Raw genomic sequence first — 19,780 nt, 5'->3', positions numbered from 1 at the left:
TGCTGTGCCACTAACCTGGAGGTGTTGGTATCCTTGATGAATATTGATACACACCCTCCTTTTGTGCTTCGATCCATGTTCTGTGACCGAAATGTGTGGTATGAGTTGTAGCCCAGTAGTGCTAGTAATTTGATTCCAGTATCTGGGGTTACCTGGATGTCACTAGGACAACTTATCACCTCTTCTGCGGAGCCAAACTGTTTTGCATAAGATTTTGCAAATATATCTATAATCTGCTGTGTCTGAGAATACATTTTAGAATTGCAGGGTGCCAGACTAAATCATAATCTCCCCCATTAAACTGCCAACTCTTTCATTTCTAACAAATGCAGTCCTATTAATCTTAGCAACTTTTTAAAGCTTTAAGGTTTGACAAAACAAAATAAACACAGGCAACATTCTTATAACTGCTAATAAATTCAAAGTTTCAGAAAGCAAGTAATAATTAGGGATAGCACTCTTCCCCTCTCCCAATACAATCACCAATAGCACTGCTCAGTTTAGCACATCCCATACCAGGCAGAGGTTCCTCTAACTCTCTGAGCCAATGAACAAATCTCGACCGCATCACCTGCAGGAGTGGGAGTTAATTAAACTTCTTAATTATATAAAAATACATCACAAATCATAGTCACCCACAATACAGGAAATTCTTAGTCACATTAGTTCACTTTAAATTATTTCACTAAGTATACTTATGTAGTGAGTAACATATTTCTCGTTCTGCAGCAGGTCTTCTATACCTCAGTAGGACTTCATTTTGTAGAAAGGATCTACATTGCTTCAACTTATACATGAATGCAGCCACACTTCTTTCCACGTTTCTCTGGCCCCTTCATAATTACAAACATCTCTTTTGCTTCTTCTGCTCTTCCCATCACCTTGGGGTCATATTCTTAATGGAGGTTTTACTGCTTCCTGTGCATCAGTAAATGCAATAACCCCACCTAGAAAAAAACACTCAAAACAGTTCTGGGTAGACTAAATGAAACTTAAACCACTGCACACAGCTGTCAATACCAGCAGTCAAAAATTATGCTCTCTCTCTCTCCTAGTACATCAACACTCTGTAAAAAAACACTATCGACAACTTTGTAATTCTCCCCTTGCTTCCAAAAACTGATAGAATCCAACTTTTGTTTGTGTCTCAAATATTAAAACAATGTGCTGTGACTATATTACATTTCCCAGTGTACCTAGAATATAATGTCTATGAGCCCATTCAATTTTTATCTGCGCAATATGCAATCCAATCCAACTTGTTAACTTTTCCTGCACACTCTTGGCCATCTTCTTTTTTGCGTATTCAAATAATTCAACTGTTCCTTCTACAGGTTCTGTCTTCCATGTCCACCCGTTTTCCTACAAGAGCTTGAATTCATTCGATATAAATGCAGATCTTTCTTTCTTTCATATCCAAACGTTCCTTCTGTAGAGTTTCAATAGCATCCATATGCAAATTCATAGCTTCCACTATTTCCAATTCACATTCTTTGGCCTCTGCTATGTAGCTGGCTAACTGCAAGTTCACTTGATCTCCCCTCAAAAAAATTCCTTCAAACTTGCCATAAGAACTTTCACCACTGCCTTATCGCTTACATTCAACTACTCAGAACTGCACAACTCTCTTAATATTCGTACTTTACTAGCTGTACTGGTTTGCCATAAATTCAACAAAACACAACTCTAATTACTTGCTTACATTAACTTTTAGCATTCCTGCCAGTCATGAAATTAACTCCCAAATTCCTCATGAATTGTTCTTCTAATTTATATCCATCTTGTTTCACTGTCATTTCACTTGTTTCACTGTCAGCAGCTGTTGACATTTCCTGTCAATACAATATCTGAATGCTACATTAGCATATGTTCACATGCAGTTTTTGTATTATTACATAATTCTTGACTGCAGCTATCTATAATGTACATTGTGATCAGTACATACAACTGTAAAGTTTCCCTTAAAATAAATAACTGAATAAAATAAATAAATATCACCCTAGCCTACTTTCTTCCTCCTATAAAGAGAGACATCATGCAGTACCCAGTTTTCCATCAGCAAATGTCTCAGAACAATGTTTATTCCAGACATAAGTAAATGGTTCTAGGAATGACAGCTCTACTTATTTGCCAGTCTGGCATACTGTAAATAATTCTTCCAAAGTAGGGGGGACTTACCTCTTCAAATTCTGTGCCAACAAGCCTATTAAGGTAATCACTGTGTCGATTGCAGAGCTAAACAAGGATAAACAAAATAAATGAGCATTGCAATCTAACTTCAAAAATAACTTACATATTTACAAAGTATACACAGAATCATATTTCAAAACAAAGTTCACAGCTGTAGGACAGTGCATTATAAATGTAAGTTATGTATTTACCGGAATGATAGATTCCGTTACTATAGTCTGGACACTGGAACATGTGGAATTGTCACCAGAGTTGTCAACCTTCGTCAACAATCAATCTTTAGCCAGATCAAGCACCTCCCTTCATCCCCTAGTGTGCTGCTGCTCACTTGACTCTCCACAGCAAGTGATGCCAGAATAGCTTGACGACTTAGAAATTACCTGTCCATCAATAAATGCTGAACAATTTGGAATATTAAGTAAAAAAAGACCTTGGGTGCTCCTCATGGTCACTTTGGAAAGGACACTTTGGTGGGGAATAGGGTGGAAGGCTTTCGCCAGTGTAAGGACTAATACCAACTTAATCTATCATTCTTGTCAGTGCATAACCTATGTATTTAAGTTGGCATAGTCCAGACGCTGGAACATATGGACAGAAATCCCAGAAGGTCTTGGGATGTAACCAAAACAAAATTCCTCAAAGAGCAGATGTCCAAAAGGGCTACAGCTTTGGAAAGGGAATTCAAGCCGTAATGCTTTGCAAAAGTACGCAAGGCGAACCAGGTAGCCATTACCACAAATATTTTGTGGCAAATTCCTAAGAAATGCTGTAGAAGTGGCTTGAGGTCTGGCAGTGAGTGCCTTGGGTTTGTCAGTAAAGGTTTTGTTGCTGGAAGGGCAATGAAAAATACAGCATGTCAACCATTTAGCAAGGGGAATATTAGTTAGTTTCTGACCTTTTTTCTGGGTGGAAGAAAAACAATTGACCATGATCCACAAGACTTTTAGTTCTATCTAGATAGAATCTAAATTGCACATGATTGTATTTGATATTCTCCTTGGTTCAGCAATTCAGGAAAGAACACTGGCAGCTGGATAGATTGATTCAGGTTTGACTGATTGACGTTTGGCATCAAGGAAGGATTACCTCTCAGCGAAACCCTCTCTCTGTAAAAAAACTAAGTATATTTACAAAACGGGACTTGTAATTTTGAAACTCTCCTGAATGAGACAATAGCTGTTAGAAACAAGATCTTCCAAGATAAGAATCTTAAATTGGTGGAATGAGCTCATCCAAATACTGGCAGGTATAACTCTTCCAAAGCAAAGTCTATATCTCAAGGAAGGGGACTGGGGGCATAATGGTGGCCTAGAATAGAAGATACCTTTAAAGAAGACCTTGCATATCTTGTGGGATATCAGACATGTTGAATTAAATCATACATAAAAAGAAGATAGAGCTGGTAAGTGTACTTCAGTGGAACAGTAACCATCTCCTTTTTGGAAAACATCCAACAAAAATGTCAACACTTGGGAAACTGATGCAGTGGATGGGTCAGTATTTTCACCAGTTGCCCAGCAGTGAAATTTAAACCATTTGCCTTTGCAAATTGTCCTAGTAGAAGGTTTTTGAACAGCTATTAATGCCTTCCCCTTGGACAGCATGGGTCACTGGCCATTACTAGAATGCAGTTTGTTTTAGTGACTGAATGTCCTGGTGATGCTGCCTGGACAGATGAGGCAACATTCTCAGTTTTAAGGTAAGAGTGAAAGGTCTTCTCCATTACAAAGGCCTTAACAGAGGGAACCACAGCTGGCATGGGCAGCTCAAGGATATGCGAATTACATGAAATTTGCACATCCTGGCTTTCTGCAGAAACTGGAGATCAGGGAAATTGCGGGAATTAAACAAAGGAACCCGTAGGGTCAAACATGAGAATGCACCTTTTGGTGGAATTCCCTGTTTAGGAATGATGGAGAAAAAAAATGCCACAGTTGGTCTTTGATGGCAAAGCAAAGAGATCAACAAGGAACTCTCCATCTTATGAAAATCTTCTGAGATGCTGACTTGTTGAGAAACCATTCATATCTGCTCAGCTTTGCCGGAATTGCTTTGGATGTCCCCAAAATGTCTGTTGCTATGGGAAAGCAATGTGAGGCTATAGTATATTCTCAAATTTTCATAACTTGGTAAAGAGGTAAGAGTGAGGTCCTCCCTGCTTGATGATGTACACCACCACTGCCATGTTATCAGACTGGATGGAAAATTCACCTTGAGATCTTGAAATGCCTGCAGTGATATGAAGACCTCTCTCATCTCCAAGACAATGATGAGCAAACTGGCCTCATGAGTACTCCTCATTCCTTGAACAGTCCTGTGTAAGAAATGCCCATATTCCAACAAGGACATGTCCGTGTTAAGCATGACTGCTGCTAAATGTTGTCTGAATGGAATACCCGTTACTAGGTTTTGTGGGTCTGTACACCAAGCAGGTAATTTTTGCAGGTTGTGAACAATCTGGTAACCTGAGACATGCTGTTTGTGCTTTGCCCCAATGAACTCTCAAGGTGCATTGTAGTATTCTCATGCATAGCCTGGCACGTGGAACTGTTTGTATAGATGCTACCATGAGACCAAATACTTTCAAAATCATTTTGGCATCCAGATTTGGGAGTGTTTAATAGATTTCTGACTAACTGATCAATGGTAATCCTTCTTTCTGTGGGCAGTATAGTCAACTGTTTTATGATATCTAACTGGCAATCTATAAATGTGAGAAAATGGAAGGGTTCCAGCTGAGATTTTGAATGGTTGATGGAATCCCTAATGACAGGCATAACCAAAGCAAGTACTATCTTGCTATGACGAGGGCTTCCTTCACAGCGGCAGTGATGAGCCAGTGGTCTATTCCCAGCAGTCAGATGTGGACTGCAACCACAGAAATAAATACACTTGATGAACACCCATGATTTGTGGTAAGACCAAATGGCAGTGTTCTGAACTGGAAGAGAGAGTCTCCCACTTAGAAATGCAGGAATCTCATGGATACCCATGTCCATCTTAATGTGTAGATATGCATCTTGGAGATCCAGACTGCACATTCAATCTCTTTCTCTGCTTAAAAGGCAGAATGGATTTTACATGACCATTCAGAATGATTCCTTTAAATAGAGATTTAGATGACTGAGGTCTAGTATAGGTCTGAAGTTTTGCATTTTTTTTTGGGTACCAAGAAAAAGCAGGAATAACATCTAGACTCTTCGTTTGTTGGGATCATTTGGATGGGTTTTTTTGTAAAAGGTTTTGAACCTCTCGCTCCACTGCATTCTTCTGGGGAGGATAAAATATGGCAGTTTGAGCTTTGTCAAAAATGCTATTGAGAAACCTCTAGATATAACATTTCTGACCCAAATGCATGAAGACCAGCCATACAAGATGGTGCAGAGAAAGGTTTCATCTAAGCTACTTTCATATTGGAAAAGTTATGCAATGATTCTGGATTGATACTGTCTAGACCTGGGGGAGGGGGCCTACAGAACCCTTGCTGATGTGGATCACCTCTGCCTCTTGGGTGGCGGCTGCCATACTTGTTCTACCCACCACTGGAATTCCTATCAAAATACTGCTGAGGATGATGTGATTTCCTGAACCAAAAGTTTCTGGTCCTCTTTTGGATCCACTAAAATTACCTTTGCGAGGCTGAAAACCTGACCACAACTGCTATGTGGATTTTTCTCTCTTGCACACATTTCTATACTTTTTCTTTGACCTTCTGCTCAAACAGAGAACATCTGTCAAACTGGGCAATGACAAAAGCTGTTCTGAAGTGATCCACAAAACTCTAAGTGAGCCAGGTTTGATGCTGCATTGCTATGCCTGACCCGCAGTCTGTCCATCTGCTGCACTGTGAAGTAATCTCTTTGATAATGAGATCAAACTGACAGTACCCATTTGGGTCTCCAAATCTTTGCAAAGGTCCCTAGTAGGCAAATGTTTCAGAGTTTCCATGACACTGTCAGTCAGATCCCTTTGAAACCTGGGCATGTGTGTCAACTGATTTAACTCCCTAGTGGAGAAAGTATATGAAATAAAGACATGCTTCCTCAGTCTATTCATAATCTAAGATCCCTTGTTTTGAGGATGAATGGCCCCAGTGCTTTTTGGGGCTTCCTTCTTGGTGGTTACTGACACTCCAAAGGCATCCACAAGAGGTCCCTTGTTCCAATGAGGCCTGTCTTTGGGGGTTCAGAGTACTCTTTCTGGCTTATGGGAGATTGGTTGCTTAGTGTTGGGTTCGTCCAAGATTTTAAGTAGGCCATATCAATCAATTTATTGGGTGAATGAGCTACCCAGGCTACTTGGTCGAGGATCAGTATGCTTCCTGCAAAATATCTTCCTCAGGAGAGGTGCAGTCTACTGAACAAGAGTTCCTTTAACCATCTACAAATCTTCACCGAAAGTGGTGTCCTCTTTAGGGCATTGTGAAGAAACTTCTCCATCAGGGTATGTGTCTGGGGGAAGGAGATTCCAAAGTGTAGTCCAGGTGTTTCCTTTTACAATTCCTCATTCTGGGAGGGCTCAAGAATGGGGAGAAATTAATGTGCGCTGTCACCAGAAGAAACTAAACTCAAACCTGGGAGTCCAAAATGTCCACAAGGTCTTCTGTCCAAGAGGAACAAGACGGATGTGAAGCAGAAGGTTTTAGCTTCCACGGTGCACAGGGGCAAAGTCAACTGAGTCTGTGTTAAATCTCACCTAGGGGCCTAATTAGGTCTCTTGACACAGATCAGATACTTCTGTTAATGCAGCTGGCACTGAATTATTCAGCACTAAAAAGCAAAGAGAAGAAGTTATGGAAACATCACCCCGATCCTGACCATTGCCACCAACAACTCTGACATAGAAAAGTCAGGTTTCAGCACACAGGAGTAAACACTGTGATAGCTGACATTCACAAGGGGGATGGAAAGGTTTGGTGCCAGTGTAGGCATCAAGCAAATTTTGACAGTGATTCCATCAGGTCTTGTGGGGACAGTCACTGGCCGTGCCAAATGAAATCACTCATTGGTGTGCAGGGCTTTGATTATGAAGGAAAAGAATCCTGGATGGCCAAGCATAATGGCAAGGGTTCCCTAACTGACTTCAAAGTTCCGGTTATAAAAATGACCTTGGGGAAAGAGAAGACACCACAGGAGGAGGAGGAGGAGGGATTTCTTGTCTTCTCTACCTAGAAATAGAGGAGGCAGACAGAGAACACCATATTGGAGCTGAGCCTTCACAAAGACTGACATATCTTGTACCAGTCTGCGATGAACTCTAAAAGGACCTTGAGGAGCTAAAGGACATGGCTGAAGCTGGTCTTGAAGACAAAAACCTGGAGAGCTTCTGCTCCAAGGAGAAGCTTCCTGTTCTTGTCCTCACAGCAGGGTCTGTAGGACGTGAGGAATCCCGTCAGGGTGGAGATGCTGGGCACAATGAAGCTGACATCACAGACTGTCCTAGATGGGGTGAAGGACATACCAACAATCTTGGAATTTTAACCTGAGAAAAGTTTCTCTAAAACAGACAGTTTCCCCGAAGTCTTCCAGCTGTCTGTCTGAGAGTAGTCCTTCTCTTGTACTTTCTCTGTATCCTTATAGGTATCAAAATTAAACATCGTCAACACAAATTTATTCTTCCTGTCCATTAATGCCCCAGAATAAAACTTTTACATACAAAGCAGTCTGAATCAAGATGCCAAATCTCAAGGCACACAACACAGTTTGTGCGTATCATAGGATGGGATTGTGTGTCCACACAGACCATTTTTTTTTAAACCAGAGGCCTTACCCTCAATACTGGTCACCATAAACAATGCAAACACTAGTAATATTGATTGAAAACAAAGCTACTAATGTACAAAAACAGAAAAAAATTTTCGTTCGCATATAGTAAAAGTACTAGCTGAAGATTCATAAGTTGAGGAAAAACGGCTTAACTCCTGCCCTTTGAAATGCCTGTCAAAAAACATAACTTTCAACTCTACTAATACAAGCAAAAGAAAACACTACTCACTAACCAATAGCAAAAAGTACAGAAAAGAAAGACACGAAGATAATAGTTTCCATTTTTTTTGCAATGGAAATGGGAAGGATGAGGAGAGCTAGGTTACGAAACTAAGAACTACCTAGACACAGTAAAACATAGCTATGATGCACTTATCTCATTGAAAAAAGGGCAATAATATTCCCTACCCGAAACTGTCTTCAAGATTTCTTTGTTCCAAAATGGCAGCAACAAGATCTGGAGAGACAAGCAAGCAGAAGCAGCACATAAGGGGAGGGGATACAAGCTAGAAAGAGAGTGGTCATTACCAAAGATTGGCACCTGCAGCCATCATTCAGTGTATTCCACTGTCCTGACTATACAGACTTAAATCATGGGCGTTACTTAAAGTGAGTGAGTGATATAAAGCTGTGCATATAACAAAGAAAAAGATACTCTCAGAAGTGTGGAAAGGCCTGAACTGATGGAAATGAGCTGTGCTGATCTTAGTTTCCTCCAAGCATTCCAGAGTTTTTCATTAAAAAAAGAAAGAAAAAAAGAAGTTGAACCAAGGTTGCCTGCACAAGAACCTTTTTCCCTATAAGAAAAGTGCTAAATCTACACAATTTTGTAAAGTGTGTTAGAAGTTTCACTAACATGCACCAACAGCAAGTAAACATACCTCATGCTGCATCTAAATCTGACTAGGATATCTGTACACCACTGCCCAAATAACTCAGCAACCCCCATGCCTTAGTAACAAGTTTACTTAGGTTTGTTTTAGGATGCAGGGATTACTCTAACATCAGCCATTTATACTCATCCAGCTCCTGAGTCATTCCTGTTAAAACCAAGGACCAGCATTTTCCCACAACTTCTGTAGCCAAGCTGAATAAGATGGGCATCTTGAGAATGCAGAAACTGTCTCATGCTGTCTGATGATCACCTACTGCTTAAGTACCACAATACAGTGTGTGAGATATACATAGTCACTGGAGGCAAAAATTTCTCACACAGACAAATCTGACATCAGTATTGTTTGCAGTACAACACACACCACACCTCACTATGCCCATCATAATAAACACAATTCCTAACATAGTGAGGTTCTACAGATTAACTTGCCTAAGCCTCAAATGTCTCCAGAATGCAACACAGACACTAAGCACCTTTAGCAACATTTCCTACAAAACCTACCAACATGTATAGTGCAAGGAGTACCAAAGTCATGGATGCAGACCCTATAAGGTAGGAATCTACCCAACCAAACATTCCAGTTATTGGTGACTTCAATGCAAGACATACACATGTATCTTTTTACTAGGGTAAGAAAAGAAAGAGTGAAGATTGATTGCTTGGCTGATGCCAGGATCCATGAGATCACACATGCACTCAATTATTTGAACAAGAGGTACAAGGTTTGACTTTGTCACAGTTCGTGTGGATGTCAATGACTTCAGCAATACCTCCTAAGATTATATATGAACAGAGACATGATGGAGCTCTCAGACTATGTGACCAAGCAGGTATAAAAACCTAGTTTACAACAGCATTCTACCTTCTTCAAGAGTGATGCAGCAATATATGCATATAATTCACTTTTAACAATTTGCTTTGTTTTTGGTGTCATTCTAAGAGGATCCAATAACTATCAGCTGGGGTGGATATTCAAAAGACCGCCCTGCTTCACCAGGGAAGGCCAACGCCTATTCCCTCTAGGTTTTCAAATACTGGCAAACAGTGGCGGCTGGTGACTTCAAATTAAAGGAGGGCTGCAGGAGACAGCTGAATGGGTGGGGCGAATGGGAAGGGCTGTGGCCAACTACAAAGGGGTAGAGCTATGCTCAAAACCACAACAACTGGAACTTTAGTTAAATACGCTGCCCTGGGTGCCAAACAGTCATTACGAGAGCCCAATCGAGACAAAATGAAGTGTAGAAGAAAGAAATATTTTAATGCATTGGCTACATGACAACCTACTTAATATCCAGATGGAAACAGGTTGTGAGGCATGAAAAAATAAATTACTTTTTAAATACATTACTGGAATGCCAGACAAAATTAAGTATAAAAAAACAAGCAGCACTCAACTCAAACCACTACTCCTTGCACTACAGTTCTAATTATAATTTATATTCAGCTTTATAAAATTACCAAGTAACATGCTGAAAGTAGCAATCTCTGTGATACTCCCACTTGTAAAAATGTTCCTTACCCAAAAAATACCTGCTGCCTGACACAACTATCTACTTGTTTCATTGGGAAGACATGATCAAAGTAAAAAATCAATGGCAAACAAGAAACAAGCTCAAGATAAAGTGCTTAAAGGATTCCTGCACAAGTTATGGACCACACATGATAGATTGGCATTCTGTTTAGTTTACGGGTAAAGCCTGCAAAGATGACTGCAAGTCTCCAACAAATGTAATGAGCTTCTGAAAATACTGTAATCCTGTCCTTTTATTACAAACACTGTCATATGCACTTCAATACACATGACTTATACATTATCTAGTTATATAAATATTCTCTGCATGGCAACAACGAAAAGGCTTTCAATGCTGGTAATTCTTTAACAGTATGTTTATTAAAACTTACTTGCATCTTACAATCTCCGACAAGCTTACCTGATGGTCATTAAACCATTGCTACTTAAACAGAGCAACAGGGCACTGTGACAGCATGCATTTCCTGAATAATAAGAAGCATAAATCAACAGTATAAAAATATGACAGATAACCAGAACATTCTGCAAAATCAAGGACAGATGAAAAGCCATGGTCGTACTTGTGGTCTACCTTGGATGGGGGAATACTCTGCACACTTACACTGCATAACTGCTCCTTGCCTTCGTTGGACACATCCAGAGCCACTACAATGGGGAGTAGGGTGCAACAAGTATGTCACAATTTGAAATGTCTCTGGCTGATGGTGATGGCTCTGACACTAATACCTCTCAACTTCAGAGCAAGAAATCTGGACAAAGCCATACATAGAACTAGAAGTGGGACACAGGCCCAAAAATAAGGACAATTTTTAAATATTGCTCTTATTAACTTCGATAATAGAACAGTAGTAGGTCTTGCATTAGTACGAATTTTCTGAAGGGTATGAAATCTGAAACTCAAATGTCTGCCATTATTTTCTAACTTCAATCTTTAATGACTTACCACTAATTTGCCAGAAAATCACAATTTTATGAAAAACAGACCAAAAATGTGATGCAAAAATATAAAGTTGCCACACAATACAGCTGGGAACCTGTCAAAAAAGGGACACCTTTTTAATATTAACACTGTTAACTTGAGCAGCTAACAAAATAAGAGAGTCTACATGCATTTCTGAAATAAAAGTAATCTATAAATCTGATCATTACAGTTATATATAATTGTAATCCCTCCACGTTTTCTTCCAAAATTGTCATTTTGAGGAGGGATTATTAGGGGAGAGCAACATTTTGAGCCAAAATTGGGGACGATTGAGAGGTTTGGATATTCCTAATTCTACAAAGCGATTTACACGTACCTCTCAACCTCTTAATGCAGGAATTCTGGACAAGGCCAAATATATCGGGGGAACATACAAACACTACTAAAAATTGCTCTTGTATAAACTTAAGACAGTTGATAGAATAACAGGTCTTGCATTAGCATGCATTTTTCTGAAGGTTATGACGTCTGAAACTCAATGTCTGTCATTTAGTGACTTCATTCCTAAATGATTTTCTAGAAAACTACAAATTTTATGAGGAACAAACCAAACAAAAGAAGCAAATATCTATTCATTCTGCAAAAATATGGACAACTGAGAGGTATAGTTCAACCGGGGCTGTCCGAGTTTGCTACCTCCCCCCCCCCTCACAAAATCATGGTCTAATGGAGCCTCCCCCTGCAGCCATTCCAATGTCCCATTCTTTGGCCCCATTTACCATAAACACTGTAATGTGCATACAGCTTTACTTCTGCAATGATTTATATTTCATTTGAAAGTTTTATTTTGCATTTTACAGCACAAACCCGAATAGATATCTGTTAAACAAAGCAATGCGGTCTCACAATGAAAATAGACTTAGCATTAAAACTTCTCTGCCACTGAAACTCACATGCACTGAAACAGCATTGAAACCCACATTCAAAGAAAATACATTTTGCCAGTGGCAGATAAAGATTAACTTTGGGCTGTTTTCAAAATCATAGACCCCTTGAACATGAAACATACACATGCTCTTTGATACACCTTCCTGACTGTATTACATTATATTCCTTGTACAATACAGTGCAGTTGTTAGAGGGCATTTTAAATTTATTGTTTTGAACATTTTTCCAGTAAACAATGAAATAAAATGCATGCACCAATGACAAAACGGCCCAATTCAGAACATTTCCATCACAAAAAGTCTACTCAACCTTCTATAGTCCCCCAGTATCAGTAAATATGCACAATCTCTGAAGTAGTAAAATCCACATTAAAGAAATCTGTAACTAATAAAGAGGCTGTTGCTAGCAAACAACTTTATATGTCATTGTGTCATCTACAAATAAAGTGCCTGTTGCCCTTGAAAAATAAATTGCCTATGTTGCATGCATTAAAAAAATGATAAGCTAGTAATACCGCAATAGGGAATGGATGGCAAAATGATAACAGGTTCATAGTTACTAGGTATCTTTGCCAAAAAGGATTGTAGCATCCACCCCCTTTACAACACAATACAGTATCAGCAATGCATCTACCTACTGTGGGAGTAGAACCCACAACCTTCTGCATCAAAAAGCAAGTACACTACCTGTTGTGCTATTAACAATGCAAGCAGACTTAACATAAGCAGCACTAAACTTTTGTTCCCCTGCAGCTCTCAGCTCCTTGTAATATCTACTCGACACTCCGCTGTATCTCTGAACTTTTCAGCACAAGAAATCTGGAAAAAGCCAAAATTTATTGGGGGGGGGGACAAAAGGCCAAAAACCAGGGACCCATTTTAAACATTGCTTGTATAATATTGGAAAGTTTGTAGAATAAAATGCTGTGTTACCACCATACATTTCACTTCCACGTCTTAAACCCAGGGGGACTCTGCGCAAAACAGTCAGAGAAACATACCACTATGCCAAATCAGCTGAAACAGAAGACAAACTTAAATGGCTACCATTTAGTGAATTCAGTTCTCATAGCTGCCAACCTCTTAGCAAAAAACACCTGAAAAAAGCCAACAATGTGGGAATACAGCTGACAAACATATTCAGTGAATTCAGTTCTCACCATAGCTCTCAACCTCTTAGCAAAAAACATGTGGACAAAGCCAGTATTGGGGGAAATACAGCCCCCAAACATTCAGTGAATTCAGTTCTCACCATAGCTCTCAACCTTAGCACAAAATACCTGGACGAGGCCAATAATGGGGGAATACAGTCCCAAAAATATGGGCAAATTTCAAATATCCATGTTATAAACTTAGACAATTGCTAGAATAAAAGGTTTTGTTTTACCACATACTTTCTGAAGAATATGTAGCCTGAAATTCAAATGCTTGTTATTTTTAAACATTTGTTAACCAGGAAACTAGCCTGACTTGGAACAAAACAAAGCCAATTTTCAGCAGGGAGAAACACTCCAGACACATCTTTGTAAGGGATGGGAGGAGATGCAGACTCCACACAGAAGGCACCCCAGTCAAGAATCAAACCAGAGAACCTGTAGCTGTCAGGCAACAATACTACCAGTGTTTGGTTTGGTTCTTAGAATACTTCCTGCTATTTTATGAATATAATATTTTGTATGATTTTGGTTGTTCTCCTTAAGAATCTGCAACCAAAATCCAAATCTCTCCTTATTTCTTAAGCTTTCTCCCTGTGTCAGCATCATTCCTTTCCACTTTGATAATAAAGGTATGTATCAGTTAAAGCTGCTATGATAAGGAGTTGTGCCCCAGCTGTTACTGAGCAATCTACTTGCCTGGAATCCCAGGCTCAAGTACACTGTAGCAATCAAGCCTCATCAAGTCTAAGACATGAATGACAACAGAAAATTACTGAGGAAGTAACAAGTGCTTAATTCTGGTGATGTTCCCCGGATGAAAATAAGATTATTTGATTTTTGCTGGTCTTTCAATATCAACTAATCAAGGATAACATGATTATGCATTTTTGACACAAACTCCATCTACCATAAACATAAATAATGTAAGAGACAAAGCAAAGCAATCTATTAAGGTGGCATGGACAGGCAAATATTCCTTCTTACACGTGCTGTTTCAACATATTGCTACAAAGCCAAAGATAAACAGCCTTCAGAATATGAGCTAACGAATACATATTTATCCTTAAATTCCTGAAGAATGTAAAGTTATGCAAGATTTTCACAGCAATGCTGACAGTTCTTTCCTTCTTATTACAGCCCCTAAGAAGCAGTATAAACACAGAGGAAGTTGTTGAGTTAAGATCGACCATTGTGATGAAAGGAGCCACTGTAATGGTCTCATGTGCAACCTCGCCAGTGGTACTAAGGTAATGGTTGCTGCCATACAGCCCAATAGTTGTAGTACAAGGCATGCTGGTACAAATGCCTGCGGGAGGAGGACTTTAATCTGTTTTTTTTATTTTTGAAAGCCTGTGTGGAGGGAGGAAAGCTTGACAGGACATTGTGTCGAAGATCACTCCAATGAATTCCAGTGCTCTTGTTGGAGACATGTGTGATTTTTCCATGTTGATCATGATACCTATGTGATGAGCAAGGCCTTGTGTGCAAGACAGACTGAGAATAAGAAGATCCCTGGTTGTGGCGATAAGGAGCCAATCGTCTCGATATGGAAACACCTGGAATCCTTGTAGTCGGAGATGAGCTTCTACGACTGCCATACATTTTGTGAACACTCTGGGGGCTGTCAAAAGATCAAAGGGCAGTACCCTGAATTGATAATGACGGACTCCCAGCCGGAAGCGGAGAAATCTCCGGGAGTGTTTGTCCATCTTCATGTGGTAATACGCATCCTGGAGGTCTATAGAGCACATCCAGCTGTCCTTCCCCAGAAAGGGGAGAATGGACTGAACAGTGGCCATCCGGAATTTTTGAGGTTTAATGAATTTGTTTAGTAAGCTGAGATCCAGGACTGGTTTCCAGTCCCCCTGTCTTTTTTGGCACTAAAAAGAAACTTGAGTAAAAGCCGGCTCCTTGTTGATCTGGTGGGACTGGTTGGATAACTCTAACAGTTTTTCGGTTTCTAAGACTACAGCCTCTCTCTGACTGGGTGGGACATCGGGGATTCGTTTTATGGGTCTGGGAGTTAAGTCGAATGGGATATGATAGCCTCTGGATATTATTCTCTGCACCCACGCATTCGTTAGGAGTTGCCAGGTCTGTAGGTGCAGAGAAAAATGACCCCCAACTGCTTCCAGAGGAAAGCAATCGGCGGCTGTTCAGGAAAGCTGGAAGGGTCAGCCAGAGAAGGAATCCCTAGCGGCCTGATTATGTGGATGCCCTCTTCCCCGAAAGGGGCGTATTCCAGATGAGTTGGTCCCTCTGCCACAAGGGGGGGGGGGTTGCTCATCATGAGTGTCATGAAAAGATCCTTGGGACTTCTTGAACCACAATTTTCCTCCCCTTTGATTTCTGGCATAGGACCTCTGGGGGGTGGAAAAATGTATGCCCACAGCAGACAAGGTCTTTCTGTCCTTCTCACTATGTGAAAGTGTCTCTCTTACTTTGGGACCAAAAAGGGAAGATTCGTCAACAGGCGCGTTGACAAAGGAAGATTTAAAGGGGCCCGCAAAGTCACACAAACGCATCCAAGCATGCCCGATGCGGCTGCTCGAGCTGCCCCCTCGGTAGTGTGAGAAATCAAGCACATCAAGGAGTTTGAGATTGATTCCAAGGTAGCTAAATGAGAGGCAACAGTATCACGCACCTCCTCAGGCAGTACCTCCACCAAAGCAGCAGACATTTCTGAAATTAGGTCTCTCTGGAAGCGAGTAAAGTGTGTCAGGTAATTCAGCGACCAGATGGCAAACGTCGCTGAAGCATAGGTCCGCTTCCCCAGTCTGTACATAGCCTGAGACTCGCTGTTCCTGGGATGAACAGTGGAACCATCTTCCACCAGTTCCCTCTTAGTGGCCACTGCCACAACCATGGAATCGACTACCAGCTGTTTGGACCAATTGGGCTGGTCTTCCGGGGTGGACAAAATTTTATCTGGCCTCCAGGGGATGGGTTCTATGTTGTCCAGGGTCTTCCAGGCATGCTGCACAATAAGTCGAATGAGCTCATCTGCAGGTGGGGTCACCCAGGAAGTAGATGGCTGAGCAGGGAAAGCCTGCAAAAACAATGATTCCTCCGAAGGGTTGGAGGGCTTCCAGTATCCCTTCTGCTTGAGGACCTCGAGAATGTCTCCAAATGAGATGTCTTCCGGGGGAGACCATTGTGACCCTTCTCCCTCATCGCAATTGGTTTCTTCAGTGATGGATTCCTCAGGGGAATCAAGATGCTTCCTCTAGCAAAGTTTCTTCCGGGGTGGCTCCCCAGTGGGATATTCTGAGGACGACTCTGGAGAAAGGGTTCCCTTGAAGGGCAGGTTTTGCAGCTCCCATGCTCGAGGTTCCAGAGTAGGAGGGTGGGACAGTTGCAAGCTAGAGGGGGGTTCTAGTTCCGATGCCAATGGTGTCAACTGCGAGCATGTTGAAGCAAGGACCCTTTTCCATCACCTGGAAAGCAGGCCCACTTGATGAGGAATGTGAGCCCAGAACAGAGGACGATGACCTCGGAACCAGGGTCACACCCTGACCAGAGGAGCCCGCCTCCAGGTGAGGAGCTCTGAGAGGACTGGCAGCTGCTGGGAGAGCAGTGGCCATAGATAGCGCCACAGAAAAAAATTGGTGCCGAACTAGGTGCCACCGTGCTGACAGCCCAATCACTGCTCCGAGAGTGCCCCAGTTCCAAAGAAGCCATGGCACCAAGAGTAATCAGTGCCAACTGGGAAGACTCTGCCATCAGTGCCGAGACAGTATGTACTGGGATGGCCATCGGTACCAAAGTCTCCGAAACCCATGTGGAGGTCAGTGGAGGATAGACAGGAGAATACACCGTGAGATTTTCCGCTCCAAGGGGGAGGAAAGACCTGGTCTGGGTGGTTAATCTTCTAGCTGCCAGAAGCTGGTCCACAACCCTCACTACATCCTGTTCCGAAAGACTCCTGGTGGATCTGAAGGACACTGCCGATGAGTCTGGTCTCTCAAGAAAAGGACTAAACTGCTATCCCAAAAAGGGATCATAAGATGAAGAAGACAGTTCTGGGAAGGTGCTTGACCTTCGGAACTGAAGAAGTTATTAATAGTGGAGGCGTGTAAGACATCGGCACAGTGGCCGGGGATGGTGCCGATGGAGGTACAGTAGTAGGAGCCTGTGTCACAAAGTCGGCACCGTGGGGGATGGTGCCGAGGTCAGTATAGTGGAAGGAGTCAGAGTCAAAATCAAATGGGGCACAGAGGGAGAAAACAGGAACCCTGATCCCAAAGCTGTCTGCACCGATGGCTCGACAGAAGCCCGGTGTCGACTCGGTTCTGAGAAGGACTGGGATGCTGGAACCGAAAGACTCCATTTTTCTCCTTCTGCCTTTTTACGTATTTATGCTTAGGGGTGGAGAGACCTACGTCCCAGGAAAGAGCCTCTGCGAAGAGCGATTGTAGCATAGCCTTAAGAATAAGCTTGTTCTTACGTTCAGCCAATGTATGGTTGCTGAATTTAGAACAAATGTCGCAAGACACATTAACATGGTCAACGCCCAAACAGTAAAACATACTGGGCGTGACAGTCAGAACTGGGCAACTTACACCCACACTTATCACACTGTTTCAACCCTAGATTGGCCTTATCCGCCATTGTAACACACAAGTATAACCACACAACAAACTAACTAGCAAGAAGAGATAGACAGTGAAAGAAAGCACTACTTTTTTTTTTTTTTTAAAAAGATAGCAGGAAAGAGTACCAACAATGGTACTGAGAAATACCGAACGGTAAGAGGAGGGCTTACTAGGCAGGGAGAGAGGGAGTAGTACCAACGATGGTACGAAAGAACTACCAAGGTAGTGGGAAGGACTTAGTGAAAAAAAAAAGGCAGAGATGGGAAATAACTTTAGACGACAAAAATACTGTCTTACAAACACTAAAAAGTCGGGGGGAAAAAAAACACAAAAAAGCTAACACTTAGCTGAGAGAAGGCTTGGCACGTCTGACGAGGAACGCGGCAAATGAGATATGAAGAGACTATGAGAGGGGGATTGTGGGTAGGTCTTAGCTGAGAGTTTTTGATGGGCACAAGCTTGGCAACGGCCATGTTGGTTCCGAGGATGGAACCGAAGTCCTAACAGAAAGGAATGAATAAAGATTTACATCAGATGTGTTATTAATCAATGCTAGGAGCCTAAATGAGAAACCTCACTCTCTGCAAGCCCTCCTCACCCTGGCAGACACAGACGTCTGTGTAGTGTCTGAGACATGGTTTAAAATGATGGAGAGTACTATGGTTGTGCAGGCTATAATGCCTTCCACACTTTAAGAGCCACCACTGCACATAAGGGGAAAAAGGTTAAAGTGTCTCAATCTTCATTCACGAGAGACTTATTTCAAGGCTGGTAAAGTAGCATGCTGAACTAGAGCTTCATGTCCAAATCACCATCAGACAGGTCTCTCAATATATATTATCTAGCTACAGAACTCCCTCTATGACCCGTGAAAGCCACAGTGCCTATCTACAAGAACTGGAATCTTTCAGTATTAAACCCAATACTATTTCCAAGGTGATTTTAACTACTCAGCTGCAGACTAGGACACCTCCATAAGTGCACAAGCACAGAGATTCCTGGATTTTGTTAGCACAAATATCTTGGAGTAATGGGAGTACTCACTACAGGTAATAACATCTTACACCTTGTCCTTACTAATACAGGGGCTTCTTGCACCTTCCCTAGCATATCATTTTTTTCCAAACATCTTTATTAAATTTACACAAATGACAAAGGCAATCTTACATTTATATTAATGAAAAACATACAAAATTATATCACTTTAGTTGCAGTTTACATCAGGCACCACTGAAACAACTGTATATGTAAACATAATACATAACTTATAAACCATCCAGTCATTGTCAGTTAAGCATTACATGTAGCTCATTCAAATCCTGCCTCTTAAACATCACTCCTGCTCTGCATATATTGTTCCCACAATTCCCATTTTTTCCTATGTAGTTTGCTTCTTCCCTTTTCTGAAGAACCCAATTCAGTTGTTTTATTTTTTTTTTTACTTTAACTACTTCAAGTAAAGTTGGTCTAGACTCTGACTTCCATTTTCTAGTAACTGCTTTTTTTGGCAGCCACCATAATTAGACTCTACAAGGCTTTACTATGTCTAGGCAATCCTGATTCTGTAGCATAACTCAAAAAAATCATCCCCAGTCAGTTCAATCTGCTCACCCAGCATCTCTGAACAGTTAGCAGGAAATCCCAAATGTCTGCCAGCTCATCACACTTCCAAAAAATATGTTCTCAGCTACCTCTTTCTTGCCCGTCACACTTCAAACATTTGCTATCCACCTGAGGAAATATTCCTTGGAGTCTACTTGGGGTATAAAAATACCTAT

The 19,780-nt window shown here is 41.3% G+C and overlaps 1 protein-coding gene across 1 annotated transcript in view; it reads right to left on the bottom strand.

Annotated features, from left to right (window-relative positions):
- The window catches only part of MKS1 (MKS transition zone complex subunit 1), a 1,448,767-nt gene that overhangs the window by 911,640 nt on the left and 517,347 nt on the right, over positions 1–19,780 (bottom strand). Inside the window, exon 9 of the mRNA XM_044054835.1 lies at positions 2,179–2,235. Coding sequence (XP_043910770.1) covers positions 2,179–2,235 — 57 coding nt within the window. The remainder of the gene's footprint in view (positions 1–2,178; positions 2,236–19,780) is intronic.

The sequence above is a fragment of the Protopterus annectens genome, chromosome 13.part0, assembly GCF_019279795.1.
Source record: "Protopterus annectens isolate FY-2018-M chromosome 13.part0, PAN1.0, whole genome shotgun sequence".
NCBI lineage: Eukaryota > Metazoa > Chordata > Ceratodontiformes > Protopteridae > Protopterus > Protopterus annectens.
The sequence above is the reverse complement of the archived record's forward strand: the minus strand, read 5'-3'. Positions and strand labels throughout refer to the sequence as shown.